General features: G+C 39.7%; 2 protein-coding genes and 1 long non-coding RNA gene across 5 annotated transcripts in view; 1 reads left to right on the top strand and 2 right to left on the bottom strand.

Moving 5' to 3' along the window:
• Positions 1 to 2713, top strand: part of LOC145491645 (uncharacterized) — a 59365-nt gene extending 56652 nt beyond the window's left edge. The window contains exon 2 of the long non-coding RNA XR_014049871.1: positions 2369 to 2713. This is a non-coding gene — a long non-coding RNA (uncharacterized LOC145491645). The remainder of the gene's footprint in view (positions 1 to 2368) is intronic.
• On the bottom strand, positions 753 to 15524 carry LOC145491478 (L-fucono-1,5-lactonase-like). Its single transcript, XM_081470720.1, has 9 exons — positions 14406 to 15524; positions 10042 to 10200; positions 8649 to 8725; positions 7560 to 7674; positions 5779 to 5821; positions 5518 to 5565; positions 4029 to 4142; positions 1740 to 1806; positions 753 to 1494 (listed from the first exon to the last, which is right to left on the bottom strand). The coding sequence occupies exons 1-9, from the start codon at positions 14449 to 14451 to the stop codon at positions 1306 to 1308; spliced, it is 858 nt and encodes a 285-aa protein (XP_081326846.1). The 5' UTR covers positions 14452 to 15524; the 3' UTR covers positions 753 to 1305.
• Positions 15525 to 17517: 1993 nt separating this feature from the next.
• On the bottom strand, positions 17518 to 22663 carry LOC145491367 (short transient receptor potential channel 5-like). 3 transcript variants are annotated; one of them, XM_081470553.1, is made up of 8 exons: positions 22437 to 22663; positions 21343 to 21814; positions 21045 to 21243; positions 20641 to 20731; positions 19755 to 19777; positions 19373 to 19408; positions 19144 to 19239; positions 17518 to 18759 (listed from the first exon to the last, which is right to left on the bottom strand). In XM_081470553.1, exons 1-8 carry the CDS (start codon positions 22579 to 22581, stop codon positions 18640 to 18642), a joined length of 1182 nt encoding a protein of 393 aa, XP_081326679.1. In that variant the 5' UTR covers positions 22582 to 22663; the 3' UTR covers positions 17518 to 18639. The 3 variants fall into 3 exon arrangements, 2 of the variants coding, with proteins under 2 accessions (XP_081326679.1, XP_081326686.1); XM_081470560.1 differs by having other exon boundaries at positions 21343 to 21670; XR_014049819.1 differs by lacking the exon at positions 19755 to 19777 and having other exon boundaries at positions 18671 to 18759.
• Positions 22664 to 23926: the final 1263 nt, after the last annotated feature.

Below are 23926 nucleotides of genomic sequence, written 5' to 3'. Positions count from 1 at the left end.
AGCCTCTTTGGGCTAGTCACGCAATCTTCCTTCAAACACTACTAGAAAGGCAAAGCTCGTATCCGCTGAAGTCCCTTGCAAAATGTCTCCGGGTCCAAAGTTCGTTGCCTTGATCGGGAAGTGCACTGTGATTGGGCTACGTGAATAGCCCTGTGTTTGAGCAGGCGTTCGCGAGGGAGGAAGATTGCGTGACGAGCCCCCCCAAAAAAACCGTCTGCGTAGGACGCTATTACCAGTCCGCTTCCGCATGATTTGTGGCATGGAATTATAGTTTGCACCTGCTACGAGCCGTAAAATCAAATCTTTAATCCCCACAGAGTAAGGGGAGAAAATTAGTGAAGCGCGCAAATGTGCGACAGACGCTTTTTTTTCTTTCTACCACCACTCAGCACATGCCGTTTACACTGTGTGGAAGAGAGGTGACCACTGTAGCTTTATCTGTTCTTATTTATTTAATATTTATTTATTTAGTTAGTTAGTTATTTACCCACGGCAGCTAAAAACATTCATGGAATAGGTTGATAGTGAAGCCGTGCATAATACACAATTACACCCGCTTTCAGTGTTACGTGCATAGGCGACATCTTTCGACATGCCGTCTTTCGACCTGCTATGTAACCTGGCCTACTCAAAAATGTAAGCACAACGGACTTCTTTACGGTCGAACTCGAATTGTAATGATGAAAGATTGATTTATTTGACATCAAATTAAGGTTAGGAGTATCAAGAAGTCATTCTGGCGGAAATAAGTCGACTGTTTTGAATGTTTACACGTTGCGAATATTAAAAGCGGCAGCGGCCCAATTCTACCGGAAGTCACTATTGGGAACCGATCGACTACACTAAATCGCTTGAATTATCCCGTAAATAGGGAAGCATGCAAAGTCCAAAATCTTCTTCAGCCATTTGAGGTAGGTAATGATCATTTACTTGTCATGTCCTCCGCTAATAACCGGAAAAACTACCAGTTTCACAGTTTAACGGTCTTTCATAGCATGTCGAAAGTTGACATGTCGAAAGATGGTCGAAAGATGTCGCCTATGCACGTAACACTGAAAGCGGGTGTATATGGATAAAATATCTAAGTACAATTATGAAAAAGATAAAAAACTTGCTATATTAAAATCTGTACCTATCAATAATCTCTTATATATCGCCTAAAATATACAAAAATTCTCTTTTTTTGAACTATAGCGCAAATGCTTTCCTATAATGATCCTTTTTGTGAAATAGGTTTAGAAATTTGCACTATATACCAAGGCAGTGGTAATAAATCTCTAACTAGAACTAGTTATTATTCATTCTTCAGTTAAGTCCATAAAATTTCACGGCGTTGTCACAGAACACCGCTTCCTTCTCCGTTTCTGAGAGATGTGAAACGCACTGGAAGTAAGCGCAAAAGATTTGCTCATAAGAGGCATCTCTTGCCAGGGTGCAAACTGGCCAATCAGAGCCAAACATACAGCGGTCTGCTCCAAATATGGAAGTCACGTGCTACAAAACAAATACAGGTAGTTCAATATATAACGGAGCAACGAAATTTTGCGACTTTGAGGGTTTCACAGGGGCATTGAGAACCCAAGGAAACAATGACCGATCAAATTTCACGGACTGAGCGAGACATATATGGTTTGCATTAAACCCAATTATGTTGGAGGAGCTGTGACCTATTTAAAAAGAAACTCCCATGCAGTTATATTTCCCAGTTACGAAAAACGTTCCGCCCAGTGGAAACTGACCTGCACATAAGGAGCTAAATCTTTATGCTTCCACTTCTCACGGGACGCTTCCGTCACAAGTCCCGAGCTGCAAATATAGAAGGGTATAGTGAGATAATTTGGGGGTATGTAACCTTTTGATGATGTGGGTTAGACTTAAATGTCATAAAGTTGCACAGTTGAGGGTTTGAACAGCTGTAACCATCAACTCCTACGAAACTTACGATTCTAAGAGATATGAGTATCTACTCTCAAAAGTACGTTCTTTTGTTGCGAAACCAATTACAGCCTTAGGGCTTGTTTACAAGGAGGGAGGGTTGCCCTAGCGAGCGGGTTAACCCTAGCCTGAGGGCAAAAGATAGCCCGCGTTTGCAAGCAAAATTTCACAGGTAGGGTAACCCCACAACCCGGCCGGGACCACTTAATGTGCGGTTACACTCAAAGGGTCTGGAAACAAGTAGAAAGTTAACCCGGATGGGCGGGTGAACCCTACCTGAAGGGTTTACAAGAGAAAAGTTAGCACGCCTGCCAGGGTAACCCTAGCACGCAGATAGGGTAACCCGCCCAATCGGGTAACCCTAGCTGTCTTGTAAACACAACGAAGAAAAAAAGAGGAAATGTGTGAGTGCTAGGGTAACCAGGCTCGCTAGGGTAACACGCTTGCTAGGATAACCCTCTCTCCTTGTAAACAGGCCCTTAAACGGTGTTTCTCCAGCTGCGGGATAGAAAAAGTTCCGAAATGGGTAATTTCTCTCTTTACGAGCTATTACACATACGTTGACCCCAAACCGACTTGAATAACCAATTCAAGAGCCTTATTTTAAATTTGCTTTGGCTATTCCTAACACCATCAAGAATCTTTAGTTTTCAATATTTCTTAGCCAAATTTCTCTAATTTCTTCAACTCAAAACGAGAAACTTTTCTGATAGTAACTGAATTGTCATAAACGTTCGATCTACCGAACGTTCCGTAGAATTCCGAAAGTAACGGCCCCCCCCAAAAAAACGACTCCCCGCAAGTTACGTTAATTTTTTACCTTCATATTGAACCCCGAAAGCAACGGTCCTTCCGAAAGTAGCGGCTCACCCGAAAGTAGCAGCCCTTTGAAGAAGTCACTAAAAGAGAAAGTCTCTGTTCTCAAGCGCGGGTCAAGCGGATGCATGGAACAGCCTGAATGCAGGACTGAAAACTGAATTGACTTGAAGAGTTATCTGTGATTTTATTTTGGAAATTGACTGAACCAGTTTTCTTGAAACTATGATTTATAAACTATGTTTGTCTAGCAGCAGAATCAAATGATATACTGTAGGGTAATCAATTGTATTGTGACAGTACAAAACGGCTTAGGGCCTTTTTGTTTATACAGTCTGCTTTGTCTATGAGGGTGGCTGAAAACATATATAACTCTTGTGTTACGCGTCCGCAATTTTGCAAATTTTCAAGTTCGCACATTCAAAGAAATCACCAGAAAACCTTACATTACTAATATGCACTGCACTGCACCGCACCGCACTGCACTGCACTGCACTGCACCGCACTGCACTGCACCGCACTGCACTGCACCGCACTGCACTGCACTGCACCGCACTGCACCGCACCGCACTGCACTGCACCGCACTGCACTGCACTGCACTGCACTGCACCGCACCGCACTGCACCGCACCGCACTGCACTGCACTGCACCGCACTGCACTGCACTGCACCACACTGCACTGCACTGCACTGCACCGCACTGCACTGCACTGCACTGCACTGTACCGCACTGCACTGCACTGCACCGCACTGCACTGCACTGCACTGCACTGTACCGCACTGCACTGCACTGCACTGCACCGCACCGCACTGCACTGCACCGCACCGCACTGCACTGCACCGCACTGCACTGCACTGCACCGCACTGCACTGCACCGCACTGCACTGCACTGCACTGTACCACACTGCACTGCACTGCACTGCACTGTACCGCACTGCACTGCACTGCACCGCACTGCACTGCACTGCACTGCACTGTACTGCACTGCACTGCACTGCACCGCACTGCACTGCACTGCACCGCACCGCACCGCACTGCACTGCACTGCACTGCACTGTACCGCACTGCACTGCACTGCACCGCACTGCACTGCACTGCACTGCACCGCACTGCACTGCACTGCACCGCACTGCACTGCACTGCACCGCACTGCACTGCACTGCACCGCACTGCACTGCACTGCACCGCACTGCACTGCACTGCACTGCACTGCACCGCACTGCACTGCATTGTATACTTGAACTTGAAAGACTCACCACTCACGGGCTTTACTTACATTTTGCAATACACGTTTTGGTTTTGAGCCAGCAATTTCATTCCACTTCTCCAGTCATCCACCATTCCTTTCTTTATTTCAGGTTTTGCAGCATGGTCAACTACAAACTTTAAACTTGAAATCAGAAGAAATAAAATCAAGTCATTTTTTTTTTCATTCTAAATGGCAAGTACATCGGAAGGTTCTTGATTCTTGACTGCTTTCGGTAGAGCTGTGATACATTTTCTGGTTTTGATTTGCACTACTGTGATAAGAACATAACATCGACAAGCGCAGTTTGTGTTTCACTTCAAGCCTGATTGGACCCTTCTTGGAAAGGACAAGTTATAATCAAGAGTTGTGAACACTGGTAAGAACAAATTCCTTTTAGAGATACTTGTTTAATATTGTTACTTCGGCGAGAGTTATTTTCAGATTTTCAACTTCCTTAAGACTCTTCTTCACAATATACACATTGCTGCATAAATGTAACGATTATTATTAAGCCATGACACGTAAGGATATTAAGGTAATTTCTTAAAGTAATTATTCCAGTTGACCGCTTCGATATAAGACTGCGCTGAAGTTGCAGGAATAGGATCATGTGATATCCCATATTAAACTAGGGTTTATTGACTGCACGTGTAGGAAAGGAAATTTCAATTCTGGCTTGAACGGAGCCATTACACGCAGGCACATTAGAGCGGTTTTCAATAGTGTGTTGATAGTAACCAGGAAATTACTTTGCTTCTGGTTTTACCACGGTTTGAGATTGGCAGAGTACAGTAGTCTCATTAGTACGTAATTGGTGTGGTTTTGGTCTTACGACACTCAACTGAAAACCGCTCTCAAAAAATAACAGTGGTTGCACATTAACAGTTGTCTTGTGGCTCTTAATTCAGGTTTCTTTTTATAAATGAGATGGAAGTCCACTGTAAAAGTACCTCTGCCGCTATCAGTCCCCATATAAAAAGGACGGGGGTGCTCGTCCTACCTTTTAGGGGTGAAAAACGCGGTTTTGGTGCCTCTTAGGGCGTTCAGCCTCGATGTTTCACGGCGGGAAACTGTGTGGTACCTTTTGGGGTATTAAGCCGAAAAAATATGACAGGAAATAATGTGTTGTTTGTGGAACTGTTACCTTTTAGGGGTGAAAAACATTTGAAGCCACGCCCACAAAACAGGATCTTGGTACCTCATGGGGGTGCTTTTCAAATTTCCGATGAGTACCCCATGAGTACTCCCTGGGAGTCCACCCCCCAGGCCAGACAGAGATCAAAATCAAAGCAGGACTATAGGAAATCCGTGCCGTGGAAGTTCTTTTAACTTCTTCTCCAGTTAACGTGAAGGAGAAGGAGAAAAAAAAAAAAAGACCAACGGCTTAAAAGAATACTACGATGTCAATTTTGCTGCATTTTTGGACGAGCAGTGCGAAGATTACGCGGACGTAACATCTCTCAAACATCCTGAAGAGCCACACTGTAATCAAGCCCTCAACAAAGCAGACACTTACTTTGGAAATTTCTTAACAACATCACTGGCCAGTTTAAGATGCCTTGGTCTAAATGAAAGAGTAAAAAAGCAGCTGTATTATTTTATTGAGAGTGGCAACCAAACCTGCACACATTTTATTAACACTTAATTTACATAATGTGAATGTAAAACCAATCAAAAAATATATACAATAAAATAATAAATTGCCTGATGAACTAAAATATAATAGTCCAGGGATAACATGGAACTTACTGCTGGAATTTTAGGACAATTTACTAACCGTACAAGTAAATCATATGTGAGTCCTCTTTCTTGAAGAAATCCTGAAAGGAGGGGACACAAAAAAAGAGTTAAAAGCTGCAGACTACCTTAAAATTTCTTAACACATCTTTGAAATATTTTGTTTCAACAGCTCGCAAGATTGGTTTTAAAACTAATTGTGCAGCAAAAGGTATATAATAAAAATTCAATTATGTTTTAGAATGTTAATTCTGGATCAAGGGGCTTTAGGACGATAAGTAGAAACTAAAATTGCGGAAAAAATGTAAAATTGCATGGCTTCCAATAAGCCAAATAGTGAAATTGGGGTTTCAAGATCTAGAATTAGTGCAGTGTGCAAGCGTTTTAATCCCTAATTTATTCGCTTCTTTCGTTTTCTTTTTCAAATACCAAAAGAAGAGAGGAAATTAGGGATAAAAACGCATGTCCATGGCACTTCTTTAAACCAGGATTTGGCTTGTAAGCTAACATCATATGTCTGCAATGTGTACAGAGAGAGCTGGAAAACTGGTGCCACAGTTTATTATCTACTAGTCGAGGCTTGGCTAAGCTATCAACAATTCAATCAATTAGTTATTTATCAACATTAAGTTGATAAAGGATAATTAACTGCTATTTAAAGTGAGTTTAGGAAGCAGATGTGTCAAGTGTTAGCCATTCAGAAGAGTGTCACTTCCGTCCACCACCACATAACCTGCGTGGCAAGCGTTCCTGTACTTGCGGAACCAAATCGGGTTTTTTTCGCATTCGGGCCACACAAAAAATGGGGCAAGAGCAAAGAGGTCGAAGGAAGGGGTGTTCTTTGACTGTTTTGCTCTCTAGCCCTTGTGCAGCTTGAATTGTTCTCGCCCCATTTTTCGCATGGCCCGAATGCAAAAAAGCTCTTTTGTGCGGCCTGATTTTGTTTGGCTCGTTTGGAACGCTTGCTTCGTGGGCTACTGAGTATAACCACCATAACACAACAGCTCCTTGAGAAGCTCAATTTTATCACTTCGATCATGTTCACATATGCACATTTCTATTTCCTGGTCAGTGTTGTAATCAGAAACAAACAATGCAGAGAAGGTAATAAAATTAATTTGTAGTACATTGAATGAGAAGTGGGGAACGTCAACACAAAAGAATGTATATGACAAGAGAATGTTTAATCCATCTAAATGCTCTGAACAACCAGAGCAACTATTACTGTCAGAAACTTAGAAAACTGTGAACACCAGAAATATTTATGGAATGTTATTGTGTAGCAAGAAAAAAGCTGATAATTTAGGCATGGGAAAACCAAACCCCAAACAGTAACAGTAGTTAGTTTGTGGTTTCCTGGTTTGCAAGCATGTCCTAGCCTGAACTTTACTATGAATGGCCAGTACACATTTGACCTGTCAGAAACAAATGAAAGTGTTCACGGTTTTTTGACTCACAAAGTTATACATGTACTCGTCAAATGGTAAACCAGTGGAACTTTTAACTCAGTATTGTTTTGTCTGTGGGCATCATTGGCTAAAAAGTCCCTCGTAAGCAGATATCTTTGCATGGGAACTGACCAAAAATATTACAGGGGCCTATAACTTACAATGGATGACTTCCACTCAGGTTGCTGAAACGTCAGTCACCAGCAACAGTTCTTTTCAGAACTACTATACCCCCATCCAGATGATCACGTAAGCTATAATTGTATTTGTAAGCATATGCACTAGTGGAAGGTGTCCCTCCACAGGGGTTTGACTGTATCTAAATGTCATCTTAACGTAAGGCATATACAGTCAAATACTGCATACAGTGTACCTAAACCTCTGTGAACTGACTCTTGGTGTAACCAATCGTCTGCTTCTCCTTCCAAAATATTCCTCACCCCTCTAAATTTTGGATACTTCATGTACCTGTCCAGGATGACATCCACCTAAAAATAATTGGAAAATTGGAAAATTAAATACTATTAAATAATCAATTTGCAAATAAATATAAATTTATCCTTAAATACTTCAGTTTAAATATTTAGAATTCACGCAGGCAATCGTTGATCTGAATTCAGCTGTTCCTTGGTATTTACTAACAGCATTTTATTTAGTACTTTATAGTTAAACAAATTTGTAAACTAATAATCTCCCTCATCATAGGCCTGCAATGTGTGTAGAGAGCTTTATTATCTAGCTCTCTGCACGCATTGCAGGCCTATGATGAGGGAGCATAATTATCTCCCTCATCATAGGCCTGCAATGCGTGCAGAGAGCTTTATTATCTAGCTCTCTGCAAGCATTGCAGGCCTATGATGAGGGAGCATAAATATCTCCTCCATCATAGGCCTGCAATGCACGCAGAGAGCTAGATAATAAAGCTCTCTGCACGCATTGCAGGCCTATGATGAGGGAGATAATTATTGTTTCTCATGAACTGCTGAAAGAATACACTTGCAGAGCTTTGCAAATTTTTAAAGAAACTCAAAAATTACATCAGAAGCACTTGGCTGCAGCTTATAAAATTGTTTCAGTAACTCTTAATGTTCTTGAAAATTCTATCATATACTTAATATTACATGAAAAATCTTTAGTAAAAAAATTACACTACTTAGTAAAGCAGAAATTATATGACTACATGTATGAATTCGATCTTATCTTATCAGATCACTTAAAATAATATAATATTAATGAGTTACAATTGTTAATTAATATTCTTAAATGAACTTAATTACTTACAATTACTTGCCATTGATTTAAAAATCAATAAACGACAGCAAGTGTGGGCTGTGGTGTGAGCAATAACAAACTTTGATATTGTATTTATGAACTCTGATAAAGGTGAACAGAGGTCACTGAAAATTCAGTTAAAAAAGTAACAGATCAAATTACAAAAAAGTTTAAAAAAGAACTTAATTACCTTTGGATCTGTAAGATCAACCCAACCAACAACACCAATAACTGTTGAGTTCTCACTGGCCAGTTCCAAAATCCAGTCTGTTTGTCAGTCATGCAATAAAAATAATTGAAGTTGATAATTTAAACATTAATTTTGTGGAGGCATATCTAAATGCTTGAGACTGTTTTACTAATAACTGACATTAACTCTACTTAACACTGTCAAATAGCAATTATCAAATATTTATTTTTCTTTTTTTGCAGGGAACTTGTTGTAGAGAAATTACAAAGATTCACAGTTAGACCTGCCATGTACTGTCACCACAGACTGTGAGCACAGCAGAGCTAGACACTAGACCCATTAGCCCTGAAAAACTAGCTTCTACAGAAAAGTGATGGATGCCTGATCATCTAAAATTTGAAAGGATTAATCAACCAACAAGAATTATCAGAATTTCATTGCCTGGGCATGGAGTGAATTCATATTCACTCAAGAATGTAGGGGCTAATTAATTTTGAAGTAATTAAAAAATGAAAATCTTGCCTGTGATTTGGGTTTACTTTATCTTCAAATTCTCTGATGGCAAACATTTTTCCATATTTAATATACACTAAAAATGGGCCTCAAGATTCTCAAAGCCTGGCCAAATCTACACAACATTACAAATTACAGTCAAACTTCCCATAAGCAAACACCCAAAATGTCAAACCTAATGGTGGTCACTTATAGGAGGTGGTTGCTTTCAAGAGCTTAGACCATATTTGGTCAAATTTTTTTCTCATTAGCATATGGTAACTGCAGACAGATGTTACCCCATGTTTTAAATGTTTTATTCATGTGAAAAGTCAATTTTGAGAAAAAAAATCTGCTACTTCCCGTTAAGAAATTTCCATCTAGTCAGAAATGCGATAATGTTATATTATCAACACCATTTTATTCAATTTCTGCTCTTGAATCTGTGAAGTAGTCGCCTATGGGAGGTATAGAAACAAAAGAAAATTTCAAACTTTATAGCGCTAAAATCGTTTATGAGAGGTGGTTAATTACAAGAGGTTCAAAATATAGAGATTTGACTATAGAAAACTTTTGGTGTATTTTTGGAAAAGTGGTCGCTGAGAAGAGGTGGTTGTTTATGGGAGGAGATCGCAACCGAAGGTTCAACTGTATGCAACAGATTGCAAAACATTTCAATGCAATATATATGTGGCAACATTTGTTGCATACAACATGCTGCAAATGTTGGATTTCAGGCAAAAATATCCAAATTATGTGGTTACATATCACAAAAAGATATAACATATCATTGATTAGTAGCCTATTAAATTTTGTAAATTTAAAAGTCACCAAAATACACATAATGATCTGTCAAAAATGAAGTTATATAAGGGGAAGATGACAAATTATGTTGTGTTACCTGTTTCTTCATAGGTCTGGTTTACTTGTATAAACACCACCTTTCTTATGGGAGAAGGGTTTATGGCACTTTCAAGGTCACTCAATTTGAAAGGCCTAAAAATGGCACTCAGATCTGGAGTAGGCCAGGGATAGAAAAACTTGTCTGATTCCCATAGATCTGAAAGAAGACAAATATACAAATTATTTGCTTTGCCTGTCCATTTCACAATACAAAAGTAAGAGTGGATAAAATAAGAGTGGATGAATGGACTGTCTGCCGGCACAAAAAAAGTGGCTGTTGAGGTAGAGAGATGATGGCCAAAAGTGTAGCTAGGTTTGACTGCATTATATGTGTCTGAAAAAAAGGTGCTACCATCACTCAAGTGCTGACCTTGATTACGAAGACGTACCACAATTGATGGCCAATATATTTATTAAGCAAACTGTCCATGAATAAGTGCTGCACAACTGTGCAAAGCAATGCTGAATATTTAAAATTTTTTAGATTGATAGATGAATATTTTACTTTATTTTATTTATTTATTTTTAATTGGAAGACACAAGTAATTTACAAATTAACTAGCATTACTTACATCACTTACAAATGAATTTAGAAAACAGTCCTAAGAAAATATGCACGCTGATTGGTTAAAAATCATGTTTCTTGACTTATAAATAACTTGACAGAAACACAGAACTAGCACAAGCTGTTGATGTAATGATGGCGCAATCAAAGAGAATTTACACTTTGATAATCAAAGTAATAACAAGTTGTTTTCCTTTTTTCATTGCGGTGTTTTCTAAAAGAAATAGAAAACATATTCTTCCTTTTTCCATCGAGTTATAGAAACACTCATGAAAGTTTGGGAGAACTTGAGAAAAAAAACTTGAGAAAACAAAAAACTTGAGAAAGCTGTGGTAACTCTTGCTTGGGGCTCATGTTTCCACAGTATTTCTCATTCTCCCAAACTTCCACACTTGTTTCTGTTAAACAATTAGATTATGAGCTCGAGATTTCTATCGTGTGATTAAGCTGAGGAGGACACAGCCCAAGTCAACTATTGGGCGATAGAAATCGAGAGCGAATAATCAAATTGTTTTAGTATGAATCTACTAGTCATTCAAACCTTAATCTAAATCGTCTTCACAGAAACTCTGAAAATGCCAAGAAGTGACCGTCATTTTGTTAACAAAGGCACACTGCTACGCTACTCACTATCTATCACAGGATAGATAGTGAGTAGCATAGCCAATTAGAGAACAGCATTCATGATAGAATGCTAGTAGATTTATACTAAAACTTGATAGAAACACGGTACATGTTGAGTTGTAATGTTACACGAGCCAATCACAAGCCCAAGTCAACCTCGTGTCACGAGTCAACCTCAAGTCAACCACAAGTCAAGCCAAACTTTTTATATATTTTTTTTATTTCGCCCTGAAAAAAGAAATAGATTGTAGGAAATGAAATATATGAATATAGATTGTCTTAGCCATAATAACAACAGGACATTTTTAATAACGGGCCCACCTTGATCGTGCTGCACACCTAAATAGTCTTATGCAATTGCAAACATGCTGGCAAGTCATGCTATTGAACGCTGTGTCTGTCCACTGCAAATTATCAAGGTAAGATTGTCTTATCCAAAAACAGTGAGTGACAATATACATCTAGTTGATTGTAAATAAATTGCAAAATTAAAGACCTGCAAATAAAAATCCCGCAAAATTTAAACACGAAATTTCAAATTTAACACCCATATAGAAAATTCAAATCACAGAAAAAAAAGATTAACTTGTGATAACAACAACAGGATATTATCGACAAATACACAAAAACTATCAGCTGGTTTTACTGGTAAGTTTCATTTTGTATCTTCTGTTGTGAAATAGCAGAACTAGGCCAAGTTGTAAAATGTTAATTTTCAAATATGCCTTTTGCTTGTTCCAGTTTACCTTAAAAGGTAATTTGTAAAAATGCGTTTTACTTGTTGCAGGTTATCTAGGAATTTTAAAAAGTTCACACTTTTGAAAAATAAAACGAAGTTGAGAATGCTTGAATCGCGAAATTGTATGACCTTTTCTCACATTCGCCTATTGAAATCATGAAAATAACCCCCCTCAAAACTGTCTCGCCAAATTCACGAAATTAAGTATCCATGAAACTAAGTACCAAAAAGTTGTATTCACATATTTTATTTCCTACAATCTATAATTTTTTAGGGCCAAAAAAAAAAAAAACTGGCTTGACGCGTGGTTGACTCGAGGTTGACTTGGGCTCGCCATTGGCCTGTGTAATGTAACAACTCATACATGTTTTCTATTTCTTAATTAATATTATGAATATAATATTTTATTATAGAGAAGAACTACTGGCCAGGATGATTCAAAGCCATTTCTCCCACAATATGGATTTTGCCTGGTACCTTTAACTACCAGAGGGTTGATTACCAGCTGCAGCTGTTCAGGAATTAGGAGCCATGCTGACCTCTCCCAAAGGTGCAGCTTGATAAGTGATTATTATATGGTTATTAATGAGTTTAAGCTATCCACTACTATACTCAGAAACCTGTGCCAAAGATCCCCAAGTCAAAAAACTGATACAGTTACACCCTGCCTGGAAATGAGTTTGGGCTATCTCCTTAAAGAAAGCTTCCCATATAAGCATAACAAATGGTTCAGGTTGCTGTCTTGGACAACCAAGTTAAACGCTAATACGCTGTATGGAATCTTATAAGGGAGAGAGGGGAATGCCACAGCTTACAGTATGTTGCCCAGTATCCAACCACTTCATTTTAAAACTGCTATATACTCCCCTGTTCGGTCGCTTGAGGTCTGAAATTTGGCCCAGAGACGGTATCCGGTCGTTTCGCCAACGAGTTGTTTCGCCAACGTCTCGCTCGCCAACGTCTAATAGGTCGATTCGCCAACGTCTAAATAAAAATTTATCTTCGTTTTTTGTGCTTGTAAATATTTGGAACTATATATTGTAATAAAATTGCTGTTGTTATTTACTCGACGTTCCATTTTACTTCTAACTCGATTATAAGGCTGGAAAACGAAAACAAAGTATGTTTGCTTCTGAAAAAAAAATCGTAATGCATGATCAGCGAATTGGTGGGTAGTTGAAAAACTTTTGGAAGCCATCGGACTGGTATTCAACAGTCAATTTTCACCGTGAAAATTACCGCGATGCAGTGCTCACGAGCCGGCTGGTGAAACTATCAAAAACATGCAAATTGATCTAAAGTCAGTTAAGCGAAACTGGCAGTGAGTTAAAATTTCTTGACTCAAGGATCACCCAACGATCAGGATTGCATTCCAAACATCAATAAGCAGCTTTTTTTTTCTTTATTACTGAACATCTAACGTTGGCGAATTGACCAGTAGGACGTTGGTGATCATGGAGCGACTTTAAGGACGTTGGCGAATCGACCTAAGACGTTGGCGAACGAGTCGCTGGCGAAACAACTCGAAACAACCACAATTCCCAGAGATGATTAATTTACTCTTTAATATGACATCGAAATTGTTTAAGTCTTTGCCCCTGAAAAGCTCCTTTTATTAGTTGCCCAGTATCCCACCACAATATACATGTTGCCCAGTATCCCACCACAATATACATGTAGACAAAATGTAGAAATCGTCGTAGCTTTCCGAAGCCAACCGATGTATTTAGCTTCTTCTCAGTTGCAAAGTTGTTCGGCCTTCGATTCGGAAAAAAGAAATCGCCTTGCTAAGAACCGAACACCTTGATAAAAAGAAGAACGGATTTTTTCTAACTTCCGGTGCATATTATATTCAAGTGCTGCAGTCACGCGAAACAAACACATCACGGAAAATAAGCTGAACGTGCCTTCGGATAATGAAATCATTAGAATTTCCTTTTGTTGCCTAGCGTAACATAAAGTGAATATCCTAAAGCAAAGTATAAAGACACTTTTTAGGTAACTTTGCACATTCAGGACAAACTGGTCGGAAACTGAAGGCACAAAGCACGGTGAAATTATACATGTAAATACATTTCCGATCTATTGTTATTCAAGAAAAATTCAACTTCAGGTAACATTATTTAATGCTCCGGTCACCTGAACTCTTCGAGTATCGTGCAGCGATAAGCATGTGAGGGCAGCCGACACTTTTTAATCGAAAGTTGAAATGTTCGGCATTCCCTCGGAATATTTCGTTTTCTAGAGATTAACAAGCTCGACACAAAAATTGAAATTATTTTTCCACTGGTCGGATACTGGTGCCGGCCGAAACTGAACCATAACATATTAGCTTACAGTTGTACATTGGCGGTAAGATTCCAGGGCATTTTGGGGCATAGTTCGCAAGTGAACCATAAGCTTATTTTAAACAACAAAAACAGCTATAACTCACGAATATGGGCATCTACGATCTGTTTTCCATGGAAAGGATTCATCATCAACAGGCTGTGAATTGGAGGTCCAAACGTGAGAAATTAGGCGTTTGGGCAAAGAGCAAAACACAAGCTGTCGTGCAAATTCGCCCGAAAACGCCAATTGATACTTCCTTCCGAAAGGGCAGGCTACGCAAAATCCTGACTTCCCAAAATATGATAGCAGTCCAATGTAGGTCATGTCATGTGGCGAGGACGCTGTCACATTGATCTTTCAAACGCCGAATGCACTGTCATGTTTTTCAAAATTATCTCGCGTGTTTCGACCCCTGCGGCGAATCGAGAAGATTGGGGATGAGGGGAACAGGTTGATTAGCCTGCAGCAGAACAGGCGGATTAGCGGTTCCGCTTACCCGCCTGTTCTCTAGGCTACAGTTTGATCGAAGCGTAAGGAAAGCGCGTTACTCCGGCTACAATCCATCCGAACTTCGATTCTCTTAGCCGGCGGGGTCTTTGAGGTCTTTGAGCCTTCGAGCTACCCCGCAGGCTACCCTTGACGTACATAACATAAGGAAATTAAACTTTTCTTGAAAGGAAATGCTAGTAGACGCAAACGACCTTCTGATAGGCATACAAACTGATAGATTTATAGCGACTTTCCCGAATGTTCGGTCACTAAAAAGCTGTTTGATCAAATTAAATCACGGGCGCTCCAAAAATCTGAACAGTGGATACCGCCGTATCGCCCAAAAGGGCCAGCTACGTAGATGGAAAACGCGGGGCCGGGGTCCCGGGGTGTGGAGAACACGGGGTCTGGTGGAGAACACGGGGTCTGGTGGAAAACACGGCCCGTTCTGGTGGAAAACACGGGGTCTGGTGCAAAACAAAGGAGCCTGTCAAACGGTTTTCCCCCCAATTTCACGAGCATTAATTTCTCACTGGCCTCCTTTTTTTTGGCCCAAGCTCGCTTAGGTTAAACTAAAACTAACGCACAACTCGCAACGTTCAATTCTCGGTGACTCTCGTTCTAGTTCGGCTCTGTCTGGTACGTCTTTTACGCATTTTCTATCGTATCCAGTGGCGGATCTAGGGAAGGGGACGAAGGGCCCGCCCCCCCCCCCTTATTTTGGGTAAAGAAGAATCGCAGAAGAAAGAAAAGCAGGCATGGCAAGCAAAAAAGACCTCCCCTTAGCTCAAGGTCTGGACACTGGGTCCCCCCTTAGCTCAAGGTCTGGATCCGCCACTGGTATCATCGTCTGAAAAGGATTTCATATTCTAAATTCTAGGTAAACGGTTTTTTGCTAGAAAACTGTTTATGGAAACTGCTAGCCTAATATATAGATTTAGGCCAGCATAAAAGCGTAGCTCCTGTTCCGGGTTGTTCAGAGCCCCACAAGCTAACCCAGGAAAAGGTAGAATTTTGATTTGAGTTTTCAGCTTTGCAGTGAGGTTTTCTATATATTGTTTGGCCTTCTGTTTTGAGTTTTAATAATCACCATATACACAAAACAAAGCAGCAAAAAACATTTGTATAGAAGAAAAAGTTATAATTCGGTTAACTTTTAATCCTGGGTTAGCGTTAACCGCCTTCCGAACAATCCTACCCTGTTTTCAAGAAGTTAACCTGACATGAGCCTGCAATCCAATCGAAAATCAGCACTTGGTCAGCGGTCAACTTCAAAAAAACGCGTGAACTCGATGACCTGTAAACTTGAGCCCGCGATATGGTCACATGATACTGGTCAGCAGATACCTTGTTTTGACAGATGTCAATTGATCATAACATGGATGTCCAATATCAAAGAAGTTCACGGTAAAGCAAGGGTGCATATCTCTGTCAACCTATTATTTGGAGTATGGCTACCATGTTGCGCGACTCCGTCGTCGTCGCTGTCGCCGTCGCCGTCGTGCGTACGCGCCCACGAGCAATACCGCTAGCCATGATAACCATGAGAAAATCAACTCATGGGTTTCCTTTTCTTTCCTATATGAGTATGGGGCTTCGCTTGGCGGCCCCTGGGACCGCCGGACCTCCGCTGTAACGCATCTTTCGTCAAAATGTAACGAGCGTTTGATATATTACTCAGGAAACTGGTGACCGTGGTTTGTATATCAGAACAATCATATTCTAAATTCTAGGTAAACGGTTGTTTGCTAGAAAACTGTTTATGGAAACTACAAGTCTATAACATATCTTTCGTCAAAATGTAACGAGCGTTTGATATATTACTCAGGAAACTGATGACCGTGGTTGGTATATCCGATCTTTAATGGGAGGTCTGGATTGGGGTGCTAGAATGTTACTTATCAGTGAAATTTGCCACTATTTCTAAGCTATAACATAACATAACATATCTTTATTATTCATATAGCGCAGAATACATGGGCATATGATCTAATGCGCTTTACATGACAATACTTATAATATGCATATAATATTACAATGACAGCTTATCTAAATAGTTAATAAATGGTAATTTATCAGTAAGAGTTTCAGCTGGTTTCTCAGTCACGGTTATTTAACAATTATTCCATGAAACCGCGTTGGATATGAAGTGATAAATAACCAACGAGCGCGTAGCGCGAGTTGGTTATGATCACTTCATATCCAACAAGGTCGAATGGAATAATTGTTTTAGTATATTCTTAATCGGGTTTTTGCCGCCGATTTTTATTTCAACAATTTTACAGAGCGGAAAATTTTTAAACTTGGCGCACTGTTTTCCATATAAGGTAAAACTCCGACTAATGGCTCATAGTCGGAGTTTTTGAGCCAATCAGAGAGCTAGAAATGCAATAGTCGGAGCTGAGAATATACTAACAATAATTAGTATATTCTCAGCTCCGACTATTGCATTTCTAGCTCTCTGATTGGCTCAAAAACTCCGACTATGAGCCATTAGTCGGAGTTTTACCTTATATGGAAAACAGTGCGCCAAGTTTAAAAATTTTCCGCTCTGTAAAATTGTTGAAATAAAAATCGGCGGCAAAAACCCGATTAAGAATATACTAAAACAATTATTCCATTCGACCTTGTTGGATATGAAGTGATCATAACCAACTCGCGCTACGCGCTCGTTGGTTATTTATCACTTCATATCCAACGCGGTTTCATGGAATAATTGTTAATTATTATAAAACTGGATCATTGGATAGTGTAATTTAAGAGTTTTCATTCGCTTAGCCATCATGGTATACTTGTTACATACTCTTTTTCTCAGACCTCTGCTCTCAGTAAAATCCCGTCAAGACTCCCAATTAGTATGGTTGTTTACGATCTTGTTTCTTCGTTCAACACTCAAGACAGTGTCTAATTTACATACGCCTCGAAGTCCGTAAAAATATACTCCCATGCGCGTCTCTTCTTGGTGTCAGGAAATATGATGAAACACGGGCTCTTGTGTTTGATATATTACCTATTGGCACCCCATTAACCTCTCGTTTAGAAGATTGAGCTTTACTAGGTTAATTTGTAGAGAAAAAAAACTTGTCTGTATACACTCATTGCGACCAGTCGGCTAGTTAATAATTGTGAACGACACTATAAATCCTCTATATTAAAAATCGACCGTCAAGTTTATTTTAACGCTTTGTTTCAGCAAGAACGCCAAACTATAACTAAAAATGGATATATTTGTAACTGGTTTTGACTGAAGGTAAAGATTGTTCCTGATTCTGGTCTACTCGGCCGCAATCTCAGGCTGGTACTCAAAAGGTTTATAGAAATGTTCTGAACTCTTCACGGATCTTTTCAATCGTGATCGTGGTACTTAAAACTTCCTACTGGGATAATAAGCTTGTTAGGTTTCTTTCAGGGATTGAGTTCAAAAGTTCACGCATGCTTTGGCTCCATTAGGGAAGTCCTATACGCCTATGAAGTCATGGTTGCTGGGCAACAACACATACTTCCTCCTAGATTTCCTAGAGTTTCGTTCATAAAATTTGGTAGAGAGGTTTAATAAACTTACTTTGTATTACTTAGGTCTGATTTTTCTTCAGGAAAAAATATATGGCAATAAACAAATCAACAAAAGAATAACAGAAACCAAAACAAACCACAATAAACCGACCAAAATACTTATATTAACAAAAAATAATGATAAGAGGATGCCTTTGCAAATGTTGCAGCTTCTTTTCTGGCCAGGTTTTACTTGGAAGACAGAAACCGGCAAATAAAAGACACCCATATATGCATCTACTAGTGCTGTTTAAAGGGGGCGATCTTTAATACTACGTTCTCGTTGATGTGAAATTTTAGGGGTTTTCGCCGGTCTTTCGATGTTCTGTTGCTTTTGCTGTGAGTTCTTTCCATCTAGCAGAGTAATGGTCTTTCAGATATTTCACGACCAGTGTTGTCATTACTTCCATTCGTTCCTGTAGCAGAAATGTACAGGAAATATACATGTTAGGAACAAGCTTGATTTACAGTACACGTGTGTTATTTAAGGGCTTGTTGGAACTTGTAGCAGGAGCGAGACATTCGACATGCGTGCCTCCAGACCAAGATTCGAACTAGGTCGATTTCCTATGGAGCCGCCAGGATATGAGATTGATGAAGAACGCAACCGGAAAACATAAGACCAGCTTAACTCCCTAGGTTAAACCAGATACAATGCACTCTCACGTCTAACATAATATTCGATCGAGAGACAACTCTTAGTGCAGCAAATGTATAATTAGGAACTTGGCAAAAAAAGGCTAATTTTCTAGATCTAAGTATGTTCTTTTTCAAACTAAAAACGAACATGAAAAGCATACCTTTCTCATGGACGTTTTCCCCCTCGAGCAGCAAGTGCATCCACACGCACAACTACATGTACAGCTTCTACAGCAGGAGCAGCAGCAGGGAAAATGCTAGAACATTAATGAAAAATAACAATAATGAGCACTTGATTTACATTGTTCAATGGCAACATGCACCCAACCTATGACAAGAGAAAAGAAAAGGTACTGGCAAAATTAACGGAAAAAGAAAAATGGTCGTTACCTGCGATATCCAGTTTTGTCCCTCGTGATTTTCTCCCTAAATAAATGTAAGTAAATATGTTGTATTATCACTATAGCGCCACCTTTGCTTGTTTTTTTTTCCTCGTAGGTAGGATATTTGTTGCCACTTATTCATTTATCACAATTTTCTACAAATTATTGCGTTAATTTAATGTCCTAGAGAATTTCGAACTTAACAATAGACAAATTTTAAGAAAGAAATAAAGAAAGTAAGGGGTTGCACATTTAGTATGCAATAGTCATGCAGGAAAAGAGTGCGTGTTATTATATTATGCGAGTGACTGAGAGGGTTTGTTACTATATACATTTTTATTGTAATATGTAACCTATACATGTGTACAGCCTCATTTGATTACACTGACCTCACGCTGTGAGTTGCCTTGCTCTGCCAGTTAAGCGATAAGTAATGTTAAAGAAAATGATCTTTTGAACGGGATAGAGATAATGCGACAGATTTTAAGTTGTTTATTAAAGAGACACGGGGGGGGGGGGGGGAGGGGCGTAGACTACAAAGTTTTATACGGGGAGGCTACACACCGAGGTCCAATACCTAACCCTTATGTATATCATTTAGATAGACAAGGTAACCCTGCCGTACACCTTTTATTGGGAAAAAATACCCCTTTCACATACGCACTTAAGAACACGCAATCCTTCCCTAAATTCTTGGAATGAAGTTAATGAACAGTATTACGGGAGACCATCAAGCATCCCCGGGATACAACAACAAGGTGCATCTGATCGAAATATTCTTATTACAGGCCCTTTTAAATACTGCAAGATTTCCCTACCCTTTCATATACAAGTTGTGAAATCCCTACCCTTTCATAAACCTCAACTTGTGAAATCCCTACCCTTTTATATACCCTTTAAGCCTGAAAAAGGCACCCCTTTCGGGCGGAGCCTACCTGTATAGGCCATTATAGGGAGTATTCCCCGCCCCCGGGCTATTATGGCGATTTTGCTGCATTAAGTCAAAGCTGTGTTAAAATTATTACTGAGTATTCTCGCTTGTGCACATAATGCTCCCAGACATTTAAGATGAAGATATTCATTGAATTTTTAAAAAGAGCTTAAATACTGTAATTTGATGTTTGAGATTTTTCGGAGACACCCTGATGGAATTTGGCAGAGTCTTCAAATTTATTATAGCGCATGACATGCGCATGCATAACTCTTTACAACGACAAGTATTGCAGCAAATACAACGCAACAACAGCACAGGACAGCGCAGCAAATAATACAAACTGTTGAAAGACACGGGGACTGTGTTGCCTTTGTCGGTCCATTCCAGCCACATACGGGTTCTTGAGAATTTCCACTCCACGAGAGCGATTTCCTGAGAATAGAAAAGATTTCACTTGTATTGTGAGGGTACAAGGTTCAAGAAAACTTACACCAAGAAACGTCGATGGGATTACTAGACTCAGCTAGAACTCGATGGTCGTACCATATCCAAGTAGTCTGGACGAAGTACTCAGTGAATTATCTATCATAATTGCAAAATCTTTCTATTTTTTTTTTTCTTTTTTGATTCCTTTTCTTTGTGTTTCTCTCTAAGCTCATTTACCAAAACATCCATTCAAATTATTATTTGCCATAACTGGGTTGAGACAATCAGAAAACATGTATGCTTCGCAGAGAAAACTTACCATGACTCTGTCAAATGAGTTATTCATCATAGCGATCAGCATGTTTAAAGCTACGATGACGGTGCACACCAAGTGGGCTGTCATAAAAATGCGACCAAATGTGGACGTGAGTGAAAAGGCGGGATCTTCCACTGAGATTTTGTCTTCTTCCACGAGGCCAAGTAACAACCAAAACATTCCAATGAAAGTGTCAACTTGCCTAGAAGGAACAATTCATAATAAATTTTAATGGTTTAATTGAGGTCAGTCGACACTATCATTCTGTTAAAATTAATACAATATCTTTTGTTATACGTACTTGCCATAGGGATGAGACGCCTTGTAGCCCTGACTGTCGTCCAGTTCTCGTAGTTTGATCTGCGAAGCAACATAGTACGAGTATATCTTGGCCACCCCAGAAGCAAATGCAATGTAGAGGAGTAGAAAGATGGGGAGAAACTTGAGAACAGCTTTCAGCATTTTGTAAGGTGATAGCTGCAAAGGACCCAACACTGAATTGACTTGGAAAACGTGACCTAAGTGGAAAAAGGCCATCACCGTGGCGCTGGCGTAGATGGTATCCGCCACGATAAATGCAGATTTTCTGGGCTTCCACTCTCCGTAATACCCCCATGCACTCAGCCACACTGTGTAAGCCACAAGAAACAAAAAGACAATCAAGGTGTCTACGACATTCCACCATTTGGAAATGTAATTGAAGAATCCTTGTCTGCTGGCCTCCAAGGCGTCCTGCAGGAATAGACCACCAACAAAGGCAAGCACCAGCCAGTCTGAGAATAAATTCAAACAGAGAACAATTTTGGCCCTTCGGGAGAATTGGTTCCTGGAATGTTAAAGCACTTTGTACCGAATCTAATTGTTATTATTGCAAACGCCTGGCTAATTCCGGGCTATCAGCTAATTTATAAAATATTACTAGCCGACTGGCCAGTGTCTAGGCTGTTAGTGCATAGCGTCAAGAACTGAGCCAGAATGCTATTACAGTGCGGCAACCCTGGGAGAACAAATATAAGGCTAACAAAGTTTGACCATTTAGGTCTACCAGCAAAAGTCCAGGACAACTGGTAGGACGTAGAAAATGTACTGAGTATCTGTACATTGGGATTATTTGCAAAACTTTGAGATTCTTACAAAAATAGGTATTTTCAGTGAAGTAGAATTATTATGCGTTCACTTAAAGTGCCTTTTAAAGTTTACTTGAATGCAATAATGCACATCTTTGCTTGAGTATGAACTTTATGCTTCAAGGTGACTGATCAATCAAAAAAGCAAAACGTTCAGGCAACTGAATGGCATAATTTCTAGGCCATCAGTAAGTGGCCGTTACTCTGCTAAATATCTAGTGGACTGGCAGCCCCCAACTGTGGCTACATCTTCAGAAGAGAAACTTACCAATCCAAGCCAGGCCTGTTTTAGTTGTTCCAAACTCCTTCTGAAACGATGAGGTGAACACCAGGCAAAGGAATAGCACATAAGACATAGTGTGGTTGATGAACTTGGAGTTCGTATAACTTCCTAAACTTCCAGCAGCAGACATGTTTAAATTTGCTGCAGCTGCTTAGTCGTACCAGTCGAACAGGAATGTAAAAGATGCAAGTACCTGCGACGAAGAGAAACTGAATGAGAAACCATAAGGCCTTCCTGACTATGCCTCGATCTTGCCAATTTCGCCATCCACGATAAACGATCTCGTTGAGAACATATTGGCAATTGGGGATCGCCACGAACTGAAAATGAACAGAATTGAAATCATTAATTGCCAAACAGTGTTAAATTAATCATAAATAGATCATAAACCACTGATTTCTATTGCTTGCTCTACAAATCTCCTAGGCCTGCTCCCGGTTTATTCATCTGGATTGACGCCGATTTCTTCTGCACATATGAGTTACTAACTTACTGAGATCATTTCCAAGAACTCACAACACGTTTGCATTTTGCATTTTAATCCTTCACAATTTGTTAAACTTGAGGCTGATGTCTTCTGCACATATTCTGAGGTGTTAAATTACTGAGATCATTTTCAAGAACTCACAATACAGTCGCATTTTGCATTTTAACACCTGATTTTAATCCTTCACCATATGTGAAATTTAAAAGGCTGATGTCTTCTGCACATATGCTGAGGTATTTACTTACTGAGATCATTTCCTAGAACTCACAATATATTTGCATTTCTAATTAATTCTTCACAGCTTGTGAAATGATCTATTAGAATATGAGGTAAATATGACAAAACGCAATGTTACTCCATCCAAGTGTATACCAACCCTTTTCCGTTTTTTATCAGCGGCCGGCTGCTGCTTGAGGAGACTAAGACTCTGATTAAAATCAGCGGGCGTTTTGTTCAGTAAAGAACTATTTCCTTCGATGTCCATGATTTCGTGAAGCTGGTTTAAATCTGAAGTGTCTACTTGTTCGACGATATCTGCAGCGAACTTCTCATATTCCTCAGCTCGACGCTTGTATTCATCTCGGCTGTAATAGTGCTTATACGAGGCGATTTTCTCCAGAAGATATGCGTCATCCAAGGCAGCTTCAATGATGTCTGTAGACGTGCTTTCTTTGCGTCTTTCTCCTTTATTGCATTGGAAATTGGGATTATTCCTCCAAAGCCATTCTAGACCGATGTACAGTGGATTGCTGAGAATTTCGATCCATCTCCGTTCTTCTTGGCTTCGCATTTCTGTCTTCGTCTCTTCAAGCTCGTGTACATTGCACTTAAGCATATGGTATATGGCATGTGGCAAATGGCATATTGAATTCTTTATTGTTTGGCAGATTTTCTTGCAATCCCAACTGCACTTGAAATGACATCCATTTTCTTTGTTGTTCTCCCTCTCTGCGATGGTTGTGCAGACCTCATTTATAGTTTCAAGTGT

Source organism: Orbicella franksi, chromosome 1 (assembly GCF_964199315.1).
Source record: "Orbicella franksi chromosome 1, jaOrbFran1.1, whole genome shotgun sequence".
Classification (NCBI taxonomy): Eukaryota; Metazoa; Cnidaria; class Anthozoa; order Scleractinia; family Merulinidae; genus Orbicella; species Orbicella franksi.
This window is presented reverse-complemented; position numbering and strand designations above follow the sequence as displayed.

What these genes read in the sequence shown, in the direction of transcription:
- LOC145491478 (XM_081470720.1), bottom strand. Translation starts at nt 14,451, where the DNA reads ATGATGAATCCTTTCCATGGAAAACAGATCGTAGATGCCCATATTC. An exon ending in CCAGACCTATGAAGAAACAG is followed by an intron (nt 8,726 to 10,041) that starts GTAACACAACAT and finishes ACTGACAAACAG; the next exon opens with ACTGGATTTTGGAACTGGCC. An exon ending in CAAAACGTGTATTGCAAAAT is followed by an intron (nt 1,807 to 4,028) that starts GTAAGTAAAGCC and finishes CTATATTTGCAG; the next exon opens with CTCGGGACTTGTGACGGAAG.
- LOC145491367 (XM_081470553.1), bottom strand. Translation starts at nt 22,581, where the DNA reads ATGTCTGCTGCTGGAAGTTTAGGAAGTTATACGAACTCCAAGTTCATC. An exon ending in ACTCATTTGACAGAGTCATG is followed by an intron (nt 20,732 to 21,044) that starts GTAAGTTTTCTC and finishes TTCTATTCTCAG; the next exon opens with GAAATCGCTCTCGTGGAGTG. An exon ending in GACAAAACTGGATATCGCAG is followed by an intron (nt 19,240 to 19,372) that starts GTAACGACCATT and finishes TTAATGTTCTAG; the next exon opens with CATTTTCCCTGCTGCTGCTC.